Here is a 12,647-nt window from a genome sequence, read left to right as displayed (position 1 = left end):
TGGTGGGGTGGGGTCGGTCGCGCCTCCTCTACTCTCTCTCTCTCTCTCTCTCTCTCGCTCCACACACACACACACACACACACAACACTTCAGACGAAATGCAAATGCAAATGCAACCTGTTGCTATTGCCGTTTTCGTGTTGGTGGAGTCGCATATATATATATATGTATATGAGGTATGTAAGTGTATGCAAAATGTGTTTAAAGTGTATGTAGGGTGCTCTCTCTCTCTCTCTCTCCTCTTTCCTCCGCCCTTCGTCAGGCCGCAGGTGCGCTCACGGCTCAAGACACAAAAGACACAAGAACCCCTCAGAGGAACCGCACACAATCACCTGCGAGTTGGAGGGATGAACCGTGCAGCACGTCAGTGTGCTACAGGAACTTCTCGACGGGCACGGCACAGATTTCAACAAGGCGAGGTAAAAGCCATGGAGGAAGTGCACCATCGCGCCCGATTCCTCGGATGCGTTCGAATTTGTAAACGGCACAGTCGTCACAAGAATATGCTGCTTTGGTGTGGTGCACCAGCTCGTAATACGCCCCGGCGCGGTCACTGACCGCAGCGCCACACCGTTGATGCTAATCTGATGTATAACGTGATCCACCGCAGAGACGTATAAAATGTTTGGCAGGTAACACGTCGATTGAATGAGCACGCGGTCAATGGCAAACTTCTTCGGGTGCCGCAGACTGCGCTCGAGTCGGCTGCTCGCAAGACTGTGGAGCATAAGCACACCGTCCCTGCTGGCGGTGGCGACGAGGTCAAGCGCGGGACTGAGGTCCACGGCGGTTGGATTGTCTTCGTGCCCGTACACCGTGAAGAGCAGCTCCACGCGCAGCCTGCCACGTCCCTGCTGCAAGTGGCAGCTCCACACAATGAAGGTGGTGTCCTCCGCGCCGCTCACGATGTAGCGACTGTCGATGCTCGCCGCGATGCGAATGACACGACCACGATGCGCGCTTAAGCGCTCCTCCGCAAAGACGGAGGGGGAGTCCAGGGGGCGGATCACAAAGGTGTTGTCGAAGAGGCCACCAAATGCCACAAATGCCTCGCCATCGAAGGAAAGCACCGCCACATTTTCCGTCTCACACGGACCACCGACCCTTTTGCTAGTGTTTGGCACCACGCCGGTGGGAAGAGGCGCAGTACGACGCTTAAGCTCCAGCAAAACGTCCGCACTCGAGCTGGGTCGAGAAGACCCACCCCCGGTGGAAATGACGACGGCGACGTCCCCTAACGCCGCCGCTGCCACCGCAAGAGAACCCGCGGCTGAGGTGCGCTTCGCCCGTTCCGCGGGCGGAGACAAGAGAAGGTGAAAAAGTAGAGCGGTCCCACTTCCACCCACGACAAGAACACGATCGGATGCGATTAGCGCCACGCGCGCCACGCAGGGACACAAGCGCCAAACATCAGCCGTCTTCACACTCAAGGAACAACGTACTGGATCTAGCACATCGCGGGGACGTCGCGCAACGTGAGGCTGCGTGAAGAGTTGAATGGGGGTTTGCCCAATGTTGTCCAGGGAGTCAATAAGCAGTTGACGATCCACGTCATCCCCACGGCTCTTATCCAGCTCCTCATACGAGTGCCAGTTAAACAAGTTGAGTGCGGCAATCGCCTCCTTGCCCCGCTGCTTGTAGCCAAAAATCAAATCAACCCAGTGATGCAGCATTGAGGAGACATAGTCGCTTTCCAAAGCCTCTCGCATTCGGTAAATAAACTCGTAGGGGTCCCCATGAGACCATGGTGGTAATTCAAGTGCATCCATCGCTTCTCCGCCTTGTTTACAACCAAACCGGACACGATTGGTGTTCATACAAATTTCTGGCATATAAAAAAGCTCCGGAATAACTTCTCGCACATCCTGTGAATTCGTCGTCACCCCATGCCAGCAAGCAGCTATCGAATGAAACATGCGATCCGCATGATCAAAGTGGCCACCTTGCAAGATAACCTGCAAAGTGGTAAAGGGCTCCATACGAATCAGGTAATAAAGCACTACGGCAGAGGAACTATAGTGTGTGAAGTAGTGCGCCGGAGCATCCCCAAGTTGTTTAGTTAACTCGTACCGCATCTCCACACGTGTGCGTGACTGTGGACCTCCACATACGCCTACAGGGAGCGTAAGATCACGGAACGTGGAACTGCTCTCTAGATCTAATTCGTCACTGGTGTAGTCAGCAATAACCCATGGAAAGATCGGGTACTGAGTGAGGTCGTTAAGGGTGCGACCACCGAAGAAATTTAACCATAGCAAGTAGTCAAAATTGGATATTTCTCGCTCACGCCACTGTCCCATGCATCGCCAGAGCCGTGGGTCCTTCTTGGGATTCAGATGGAAAATGCACAAGGGTAAATAGGGCACTTTATGTCTCTCTGCCGCGGTACTTATGTTGCTCACAGCGGCGCGCATGTCTGGAATGGTGGTGAAGTTTATCAACACACTCCTCCCATCAAGGAACCATATTTCAACCGCACTGCGCTGCATTCGAAACCGGCGACCTGGCGCCAGCATTCTCACATGACCCGAGGGATAAATGATACTGCCTGGCTTTAGCAGCAAGGACTCGGCCTCTTGAGCGATTCGCTGATTATACGCCTTGTTCTCATCGTCAAAAAAGATGCAAAGATCACTTTCTCGTATCATAATGGTCGCACTCCAGCAGTGCATCATGTATGGAACCTCACATGCCATGGAGAAGTGTACTGTTGGCTGCTCCTCCGTTGCCAGGGGGAGCACCGCAACCTCCTCCAGCTCCTCCTCCTCGTCCTCCTCCTCCCCTTCCTTCGTCTCTTCTTCGTCATTCTCCGAACGTTCTGTGGTTACCCACGTGCGCTTTCCGCCGCGAGGACACGTTTGCCCCTCTCCCGTCTCTTGTACAACCGGAGGGGAAGATCCCATGGTTGAGATATTCGCGTGGTCCGTGCCATTGGCGTCAAACACAAATTTGCGACGAACAAGCTGCTGCTGCTCCACTTCCGACAGACGGACGTATTTGGTGCTGTGTTGTCCGGCCGGGTCAAAATCCCAGATGGTGCCCTTGCACCGCTCCAGAAAACGCGCCCAGATGGCGTTGAACACCACCATGGCAAGCGTACGCGCCGTTTGTGGGGCAAATCTTTCTGTCAGCGTCCCTGCCCCTTCGGTTTCCGTGGATGCTTCCTGCATATATTGCTCCAGTGCATCAAGCATCTGCTTACGGGCCACACTGAGTTCCGTGATAATCCTGTGCAGCCGTCCCATGACCTTGCCGTGCTCCTCCTCAATAAGGCGCGCCATGAGCTTTTCGGTCAGCCGGTCCCGCTCCAGGATGAGGGTGCACTGACGCAGAAAAACATCATAGTCCTGTCGCGACGCCACCTCCACAAACTCCACAATGGACCCCTCCCGTCGCCTGGAACACAACCAGGCAAGTGTATCCATGCGAGTCTGCGGCGCACTTTCATCCGAGGGACGCTCTGTTTGAAATATCTGCATCTGAAAAAGAGTCTTTCTGTACAGAATGCACAGACACTTGATACGATCCAGGATTTCATGGTTCAAGTCCTCAAACAAAGTGGAGGCGCCCTCTACAGAGAAGCGCAAACGCCGAGCGAGGAGGTCGTGCAGGCTGGCAACCATGATCATGGAACCGGAGAGCGACGAGTGCTCCCGCTGCTCCGTCACCTGGCGACGAAGCAGCAGGAAGGAGCTCTGCTCCTTCTCCACCGCGCGTACCCAGCGCTCTGCCACCAACAAAATGCCTTCCACCTGCCCCCCATCACGCAAGGTAAAGTTGCACGTGACACGAAAAAGGCGCACAAAAAAGCGCAAAAACCCTCCTTTACGAAACCGACGTCCACGCAGAGAGAAATCCAAGGTGCTGCCATTGTTTGTCCCACCTGAATGAAGCACTGCATCACGTGACGTAATAAGATACATGGTGCTTACAGCAAGAGCCGCATGCAGCCAAACGCCATCGGGATGAATGCGAAGCTGCAGAGTCTCACCACCAGCAAACGAACGACCCTCTGACATTTCGCCTGCTCCCGCCTCTTCTTCTGCCTCCGCTTGAGGCTGTTGCTGAGAGTCGTGTGCATGGCACTTCACTGGGTTAAGCACAAGCTCTTCTTCCTCTGTGTATCCTCGCTTCCAGATCGACTCCACCGGCCGCGCCACCCCGTACGTTTGGTAGGTAGTGGCTGAGTAAAACATCACATCCTCAATCGCAAATAGAAACGTTGTGAAGTTCGTGGCTGCCTGTTGGTTGCCGAGGCCGAGGTGCGCCGCACCAAAACTATGATAACGCGTGGAAAGCAATGCACTATACTCCTTTACTACCCCCAACAAGACTGCGTTCAGTAGGACATGAGCACGCTGCTGCACGAGATACGCCACGAAAAGTTCCAGTTCGGAGGCTCCGTACGCCTCATGCAGAAGCGCGTTAAAAATCACCTTGACGAATATCGCCTTCGTTGACGCCAAAAGTGGCGATTCCTCACGCGTCTGCTCATCCTGGGCAACATCCTCCGAAAGGTACGAGTCCACAAGGCTCGCATACCAGCCTGACACCGACACGAGGCTTTTCCACGCCGAGGGATCCTGCTGCAACAACGCGGCAACATCGGACATAGCCCGTTGCTTCAACGCCGTCTCCTGAGACCGTTTCACTATCTGCAGCAGTGGTGTGAGGGCGGGGGCAAAGAGAAGCTTGTCCTCTCGCCTCAACTCTAGACAATCCTTTATAGGTGCATCAAACCGGCCAGTGAGGGCAGCACGCAGTGTGGTGTACAACTCCACACCCACAGGCACGGCGTGAAGTGCTTCCCTGAGCCATGAGAGCGAAATCCCGCTGGTGACGCGGACAGCCTCGCGTGGAGATAGTAGGGTGGGATTCAGCAACTCCTGCGTCCGCCGCGAGCGACTCACAAGCAGGCAAAAGAGCAGCAGTGCCTCAGTCTGAACTGGCGCACAAGAATCCGTTAGAAGCGAGATAAGGATTGCGGCAAAGTTCTTCTTGCCCATAAAGGCAGCAAGAAGGGGGTTACGTGTGGCAATTAAAATGCGAGACCGCTCAAGAATTCCAAATAATATTGCCGATTCACCTTGTTTTACAGCTGCAGTTATTAGACGCAGAAGGGCATCCGCGTCATTCATTGTCAGCGGGTCCACCACAGTAACTTCCAAGAGAGCAAAGAGTTCGTTTCGCATGGCTACGTGATGCCCGGAGAGAGTGTTGTACACGTGAATCATCTCGCTCACGACAAAGCTGGGCAACTCCAGCGCATGCACACGTTGGCGCAGTTCACTGTTTATGCTGCACATGGCAAGTTGTGTTTTGATCAGCGTCAACTGCGTCGCCTCGGAGCACGCCTGCAAGAGGTCCCCCGAAAGAAAAAGTGAGGCGTACGCCGCGTCAAAAATAGCAACATTTGATAGGAGGGCGTTGCACATGTTGCCCAGTCGCTGGGCGAGGTTGGGGCAGTGGTAGTCAACAAACTGTTGCAGAACATGGGCAATGATAGGGAAAAGGCCCACCTCCAACACGTCGGCGCGGACAATGTTGCTAAGCAGAAGTGACTCCACAAGTTTCAAGAGATCATCCACCGCCTTGCGAGTGGCCTCCGGCACGGGCTTCCGCTTTGCCGGCGGCACACGGCACTGAAACGGAAGTTGCGGATTCACAAGTAGCACCAGCAGCGGCACCACAACCGTATGTAGTGCACCAAGCACACAGAGGGAGTCAATGATACTGTTTGTGCTGCACGCGATGGTGCCTTCGTAGGTGATCAACGGCAGCTCGGACGCGCGACTACGCATCAGCGTCGCCAAATTGTGAACCTGACCACGTTCGCCAAAGCGGGGATCAATATACACGGCAATTTGCGAGGCGTACTGCTTCACGCTTGTCACACCCGTGTCTCCCATGAAAAACTCCACGACCTCCTTCAGCGGCAGTGGACGCAGGAGAAAGTAGACCGCAGTCATTTGCCCAGTGAAGGAGCTTCTAGAAGAGCGCTGTAGCACGTCTTCGCCCCGTGTTCCAATGTAGAAGAAGCCAAGGGAGAGTGGGGGGTAGTGAACCCGGGAAACCGCGGCAACTTCCACTCCATTGAGAAAGCATAAAAATTCGCTCCCACTAAAAGGGAATGCGGCCTGTCGATGCACGACCGCCAAGTGTGTCCAGGTCTGTGGTGGGATGCTGCAGTTCAGGTCGAGCTCCAAGGTTTTCTTTTGTGCATTCTGAAATACGACCGAGACTCCATGCAAAGTGGCGACGAGTTCCAACACGGTCCGTTTCTCAATATTTTGCAAGGAAAAGATACACTGCGGCATACGCCAGTCCGCGCGCCGTTCCATACGCACCCACATACACACGGTGTATCCGTCCTGTGGGAACTCTGCCAATATGGCTTTCACCCCCGTCGGTCCGCTGCACTCGCGGAAGGCAATGTAGTTCTGTCGCTCCGTCTGCTGCTTTAAAAACATGTAGGAGGCGGCATTGAGCACCTCCGTGACGATGGGAACCATCCTCCGCCGCTCCTCCTCGCTCTCTGTATGGGCAATACCAATCAAAAACTGCTTTGTTTCACGGACGCTGATGTGGTGGCTGGCGATATTCATAATCAGCGACAGCACCATCTCAAGCAGAGCGGTGCCGGTGACAACAGGAATCAGCGCCGTCAAAACCTCAAACACGCCCGCATTGGCCAGCATCCACAAGGAGACCAGCGAGGCCTTCAAGGTCCGCAAGAGACGGGCCAGCAGGTACTCCAGTGCGTCTCGATGTCTCTTATTGAATTCACTCAGCTTCGAAAAGATACGCAACAGAGGCGACAACAGCTCGGGATTTTGTATGCCGGCGTCTTCCTTGAGCTGTGCCAACAAAGCCGTGGTGCTGGACTTCCTTTTCGACGTGGACGGCGCACCCCCCTCTTGTGCGTCGCCCACCTCCTCGTACACAAGCAGAAGAATGAGGCGAACAAAGTCCAGCCACGACCCCCCACGCGAAGCAAACCATGCGTCTTGAAAACAAGTCACCAGTTGCTCTGCGTCCATGGTCTGAAAAAGACGAGCACGCAGGGCTGGATTTCCCTGCACCAGCATGGCGATCGTCTGCAGGATGCACGAGAGACCGTGAGACGCCCGCACACCGCGCCAGGGCAGAATTGCCCGATGCAGCAGGCAAAGAAAGGGATCCGGGGTGTTGATGACGCTTCCGCAGAGGGCATTCTGCAGTTGTCGCACGAAACCCCAACACGGCAAATCCACAGCAAGAAGTTGGAGTGAGGCACGAATGCAGTACAATATGGAGAGTAAAAGGTGATCCTCGTCATCGGCTTCGATGGGTGCGGCGACGGGCGACCCCTCCGTCTCGATTCTCACACACTGACGAACCAACTCCCAGGTGCATTTTACCAGCGGCGTCATCCGTTGCGTATACTCCGCTTCAACGCAGCGATGCGAAAGCAGCGACACCACCATCTGCTCCGCGTTGCCTCGAATGTCGCGTACGGTAAGAAGCGAGAAAGCAATTTCGGCTTGATTGAGCAGCACCCCCTGCTGCACCTCGGGCTGACGCAATAGCTGCGTCAAAAGGTACGTCACCCACTCCCCAAGACTACCACCAGCACCAGCAGCATCGCCGTCGCCAACCTCACCCGCTTCCTGCTTGCGCATATTGGAGATACTAGCTTTGTTGGCAATCGCAGCAAACATCGATATGGCGTTTCGTTGCATGAGGGCCTCCAAAACATGGGCCGCATTGGGGCCGTACACGGCGGAGATCAAAATCGCGCACATGAGTGATGTCCTCTCCTGTGCCTCCTGCGATGCTTCCTCCACGTCAGTGTTAAGGAAGGCATCAAGTGTGATGCCCACCTCTTCCTCCACGTGGTCCTCCAGCGAGGAGAGGCGGTGCGTAAGCATGTAATGCAGCAGAAATACCGCCGCGTAGTACAGGCGTGGATCGTCTCGAAACGCCCTAAAGGCCTGATCGTGAAACAAGATGCGGTAGAGCCCAGCGTTGATCAATGGGCGTATGAGGGTAACACGCTGCATCTCCACTGCCCCCAGGTCATGTAAAGGAAGGGAGGCAATGGTGTACTTCATCAATGCCTCGTACATGCAGGATTCTGGGGCGAGGGAAGTGGGGGCATCCAACAACGCCTTGATTAGTGTCAGCTCAATCTCTGCGAACACGCGGAGCAGCGCCGGATCCCGTCGCACTTCCACCGTCGTCCTCACCAGACGCTGAGTCTCTAGCAAACTAATATAGCAATGCAAAAACTCGTCCACGGTAGCATCCTCCGCCAGCCGCTCAAAACGTGGACGTGGCAGGTGAAGCACCTTTTCAGAGAGCTTGCGCACGCGAAAGGCCTCCAAGTCCGTGACGGAGTGCAGCTGCTGCAGCGCGTCCGCTCGCGCTCGCAGATAGCTCTCGTCGGTGCGGGCACTTGCGTACTGTCGCCCCACCAGCTGCAACGCGCCCGCCAAGTTGTCAAAAAAATACACCGAACTCATCGCCTCGATGGTGAGCAACGGAGATTCCTTCAGCAGCTTCGCGGCCAGCAACAAGCCGGAAGACAACTGCCGCAGCAGGTCGAGCGACTCCCCCCGCTCTTTTGTCACAATAAATCGGGCAAGTTGGACGCCAATACCGGCAAGGGTGACGTGCATTACCCACTCACTTGGCTCCCGGTACAGCCTTGACATAAGGAGGACTAGCGAGCAGACAACCTCTGCAACCACGTTACCCTCTTCTGCCTCTTTTTCCCGCTCCTCCTCCGTCGCCGCCGCCGCCTCTTCCGGCATACTTAGGTCCAGCGCACCCTTTGAGAGGCACAAAAAGAGATGCCCACACTCTGTCAACATTCCCTCGCTGCACGCGAGGGGGGCGGCTGCAGCACTGGCAGCTCCAACTGCTGCCTCCGTGGCGGGAGAGGCGAGCGGCTGCGTCGTCGTCGTCGTCGTCGTCGTCGTCGTCGAGGGCAGCAAGGTGGTGCTGTCCGCCCGATAACGGATCATCCCACGCATAAACAAACTGTGCGACGACATGCCTGTGACGCCGGCCGCCGTGGGCGCGGGAGTAAAGTGGAGTGCCAATAACAGCCGCATCGTTTCGCGAAGAATACGCAGCATCGCACCCCGTCGCATGAGATGAGGTTGCAAAGTGGCATTTGGAAAATAGCGTGTCCCACTGTCGTAGGGGGGTTCGCTCAGGTCCTCGGGTGGGATAGCCGTGCTAGGCGTCGGCGCGGCCGCCGTCGTCGTCTTGGTCCACGCGGAGATTCGACTCATCACATTCGTTCGAACAAATTGTAGCACAAGCAGCAAGTGGTCATCGAGGCCAAGCGCCAGCATCATTGGCCCGAACCTTGCTTCATCGGTCAGGAGTAGCGCATGTAGGGCGGTCAGCGAGACCTGGAGGAAGTCGGCAACTTCTTCTTCCTCAACGTGGGCGCAAGCGTACTCCAGGCGCTGTAGCAGCAGCGTCAGTAGCCGTGCGGGTAAGGCTGGCTGCGGAGACGCGCCGTCAAGCAGCGCCAAGACGGATGCTTCAAGGCCGGTGTCCGAGGAATACGGATACACATAGCTGGAGGACCCGCAGCGACTATCCAGCCTTTCAATCTCGGAGCGAATCCCTTCTGTTGAGGGCAGACTAAGAAACCTCGTGAATTCCGCCGCAACCGCCGCCTCATCTCTCTCGCCCACCCTTTCCGTGGTGTCAGCATGGCCGCCATCCAACTTCTTGATGGTCGTAAAAAACCTAAACATTAACTCCCGAGGCCCGCCCGCGTCAGATCAAGCTCGCTCTTTGCTCAAGCCCCCGCGCTGTTCCCCGCCGTCTGTATTTGGGCCTTTGCTTGAAAATGCCTGGGAGGGGTTCTGCGCCACGGTTCCCTAAAAATGCCGCGACAACGACATACACACTTCCGCAAGTGTTGACTTGGCAAGTGAGTGAGTGAGTGAGTGAGAGAGAGAGGGGAAAAGGAGCACGTGTTTTGCGAAAGCGCCTACTAGTTTCAGAAGCCATACAGGCACTGGTCTCACGCAGGGGACGCCATCGCATCCCCTTTTTCCTTCCCCCTTTTCTGCATCTGCCGCAGCTCCACCGCACACACTACACCAAGTTCGGGTCTCCCTGCAGCGGGCACCGAATCATTTCCGGCACTGCGGATTGCTGCCCCACCGCCTGTTGCGACACCTCCGCAGCCCCTCCGTCTCCTCCCGGTGCTGGCCCCCCAGACTCGGGCACGGAGGGAGTGCCGCCTGCTGCCACCGGCGCAGACGGGGTTCGCAGCGCCCCATTCTCTCCTTCGCCCCTTGGCCCCACCACCGCCTGCTGCTGGTGCTGCTGTTGCTGTTGTTGTTGTTGTATGGAGTCCGTTTCACGCAGCAACTCGTCCAGCCTCGCCCTCACGGGGCGCAGGATAACCTCCCGCGTTGTCGCATTGGAGATGAACGCGCAAAGCAATTCCTTCTGAGTCACCCATTTTTCCTCCGCTTCGGCAACGGCGGCCTGAATTTCCTCCGTTTTTTTCCTTGCAACTCCCGACAGCGGGGCGGAGACCTCTGAGAAAAGCATCTGCACCAGACGCTCGCAGCAGACCTTGATTTCCGTCTCCACATCCTTCTTCGACTCTCGCGAGGACTGCACAATTTCAAGCCGTCGCCGCGCAATTTTGCTAAGATCAATGCGTTTCTCCACGACAGTAATGTTTTCGTCAATACGCGAGAGCTCCTCGCGAAGGTGAAGCAGATGACACAGTTGGCACATAAGGCCTTTCGCGGCACTGTGCTCCCCGCGCTGTTGACTCATAAGCCGCGCCAGCTCATGCATTTGCGTTAACGTGCAGTGAATGGCCTCTTCCGCAAACACCGAGAAGACGGAAAACTCCAGGGAAGGGTAAAGAATCCGCAGGAGCGCCACACAATTACTAAGCGCCGGGATGTAGGACTCACTCGAGGTGACGCCGTCGTTTTGAAACTCCTGCACCATCGCCTTGGTGGGGCCTCCACGCATGATCGACTGACGCAAAAACACACTGGTGCGAAATATCAACCGTTCCTGTGTGTCCTGAATTAATTTAGTGAGAAGTCCGCTAAGCTCTGCAACATCGTCAGGCCTTGTAGTCTCCCACTGAAGCGCCTCTATTGTCTGCGCCAACACCTCCAGCTCATCCACCTGCAACAGCTGGGAGCGAAAGACGTGGTAGACCTCACTTGAAAGACCAGCAACAAGTTGCTGGAAAACACGTGCGCTGAAGTCTTCCCTAAGCCATAACTCATCAAAGACATCCTTCTCTCCCATCAAGGCAATCCTCATGAGGGAGCTCAGGTGCTTCACAAGTTTTGGCATTGGCTGCACCGTCGCATCCACGCCACACCATGCTTCCAGCCAGTTTTGTAGCAGTGGCCCCACAATTAATACACGCGTGTCACGGTAGGCGTCAAGGACCTCATTGTCGTTCATGTCATCCGTCGACTCGCCTTCCCCCCCACGTGCCTCCATCATTCGTCGAAGGGAGGCCTTTTCACTGAGTTTCTCGCAAAAAAAGGCGTTGATGCGTCTAAGCGCCTCTGCGACGGCGCGTTGAGCGTCCGAGTCATCTTTTACGCCAGGAAGCGGCAAGGAGACGGAGACGGTGATGCTGCTGGTAGTGGTGTTTGTCGTTGTGGCTGCAGGTCCCGCCGCATTTTCGGCGTCAGTGGAGCTCCTCCGCCGTCGCAGATAAAAGGACTCACGGTAGGCTTCGGCATCCAGTGTCGCAGTTTGTGCCGACCGCAGGGATGCGACGATGGCGTATTTTAGACACTGAAATGCCCGCTGCTGCGCCAGAGCCAACCGCGTTGCGTACGTTTTGGAGGACAAGAACTGGGGATTGCGGGACAGAAACTGCATCTCCTCCTCCATCTCCTGCAGCATGCCTGGGTAGCGTGTGGAGGCCGCCGAGAGCGCGGGGCTTTCGGCTTCCCGCGTCAGGACATCGATGCGGGTGAAATGCCCAATCATCCGCTCAAGCTCCTCCTGGACCAGCTCCAGTTTTGTCTTCCGCACCATGAGGGCGGAGGCGTTGCTGCTCAGGAGGTTGCTCTGCTCCTGCACGGCCCCCGTGACGTCTCGCATCGACCCCAGGCAGCCCGACAGGCTATTGAGCACACTCAGGCACCACTCGCCCATGTGACGCCCCTCGGAAGCCCGTTCCAGCCAGTGCTGCAGACCCTCCACGCGGGACTCGCTCTCGGCCTTTGCGATTTCCCGTAACGCCTCCCCCGTGGCTTGCGCCTCCGCGTCCCTCTGTGTGTCAAGTAACTCGCCTGCACGAGGGAGCGAAGAAGCGCGAGGCATCGAGGCGCCGGGCCGCATGGAGGCATCCATAAGAGACCCGCCGAGCTCCACCATGCGCCCACCAAAGGGGATGGCGTGCTGGAAGCTCTTCGTCACCTGCGCTAACGCAGCGTCAAGGCGGTGGGAGAACTCCGCATCCGAGAGCATGACTACCGGTGGGCGTCGGCCAACTATCACCTACGGGCGCCCATAAACACAGAGCGGAGGAGAGAAACCAACGCGTACGACACGGACTAGCGTTCAGCGACAACAACCAAAGAAGAGAAAAAAAAAAAGGAGAGACAACTCACCCCCCCCCCCTCTCTCTCTCTCTC

At 56.3% G+C, this 12,647-nt stretch overlaps 2 protein-coding genes across 2 annotated transcripts, besides 5 other annotated features; both read right to left on the bottom strand.

The window, feature by feature from the left end:
• Positions 1 to 26: 26 nt before the first annotated feature.
• Positions 27 to 56: a microsatellite.
• Positions 57 to 60: 4 nt separating this feature from the next.
• Positions 61 to 88: a microsatellite.
• Positions 89 to 153: 65 nt separating this feature from the next.
• Positions 154 to 190: a microsatellite.
• Positions 191 to 220: 30 nt separating this feature from the next.
• Positions 221 to 249: a microsatellite.
• Positions 250 to 275: 26 nt separating this feature from the next.
• On the bottom strand, positions 276 to 9,758 carry Tco025E_01079 (putative neurobeachin/beige protein; the record flags this gene model as incomplete). The annotated part of the gene is made up of 1 exon (XM_029368017.1): positions 276 to 9,758. The coding sequence occupies one exon, from the start codon at positions 9,756 to 9,758 to the stop codon at positions 276 to 278; it is 9,483 nt and encodes a 3,160-aa protein (XP_029231887.1).
• A 178-nt stretch (positions 9,759 to 9,936) lies between these two features.
• Positions 9,937 to 9,966: a microsatellite.
• Positions 9,967 to 10,104: 138 nt separating this feature from the next.
• On the bottom strand, positions 10,105 to 12,480 carry Tco025E_01078 (uncharacterized protein; the record flags this gene model as incomplete). Its single annotated transcript, XM_029368016.1, has 1 exon — positions 10,105 to 12,480. One exon carries the CDS (start codon positions 12,478 to 12,480, stop codon positions 10,105 to 10,107), a length of 2,376 nt encoding a protein of 791 aa, XP_029231886.1.
• Between the last annotated feature and the right edge of the window lie 167 nt (positions 12,481 to 12,647).

Source organism: Trypanosoma conorhini (genome assembly GCF_003719485.1).
Source record: "Trypanosoma conorhini strain 025E chromosome Unknown Tco_14.4_contig_00031, whole genome shotgun sequence".
Lineage (NCBI taxonomy): Eukaryota > Euglenozoa > Kinetoplastea > Trypanosomatida > Trypanosomatidae > Trypanosoma > Trypanosoma conorhini.
Note: the sequence above shows the minus strand (reverse complement) of the source record. Positions and strands in the feature narration are given on the sequence as shown.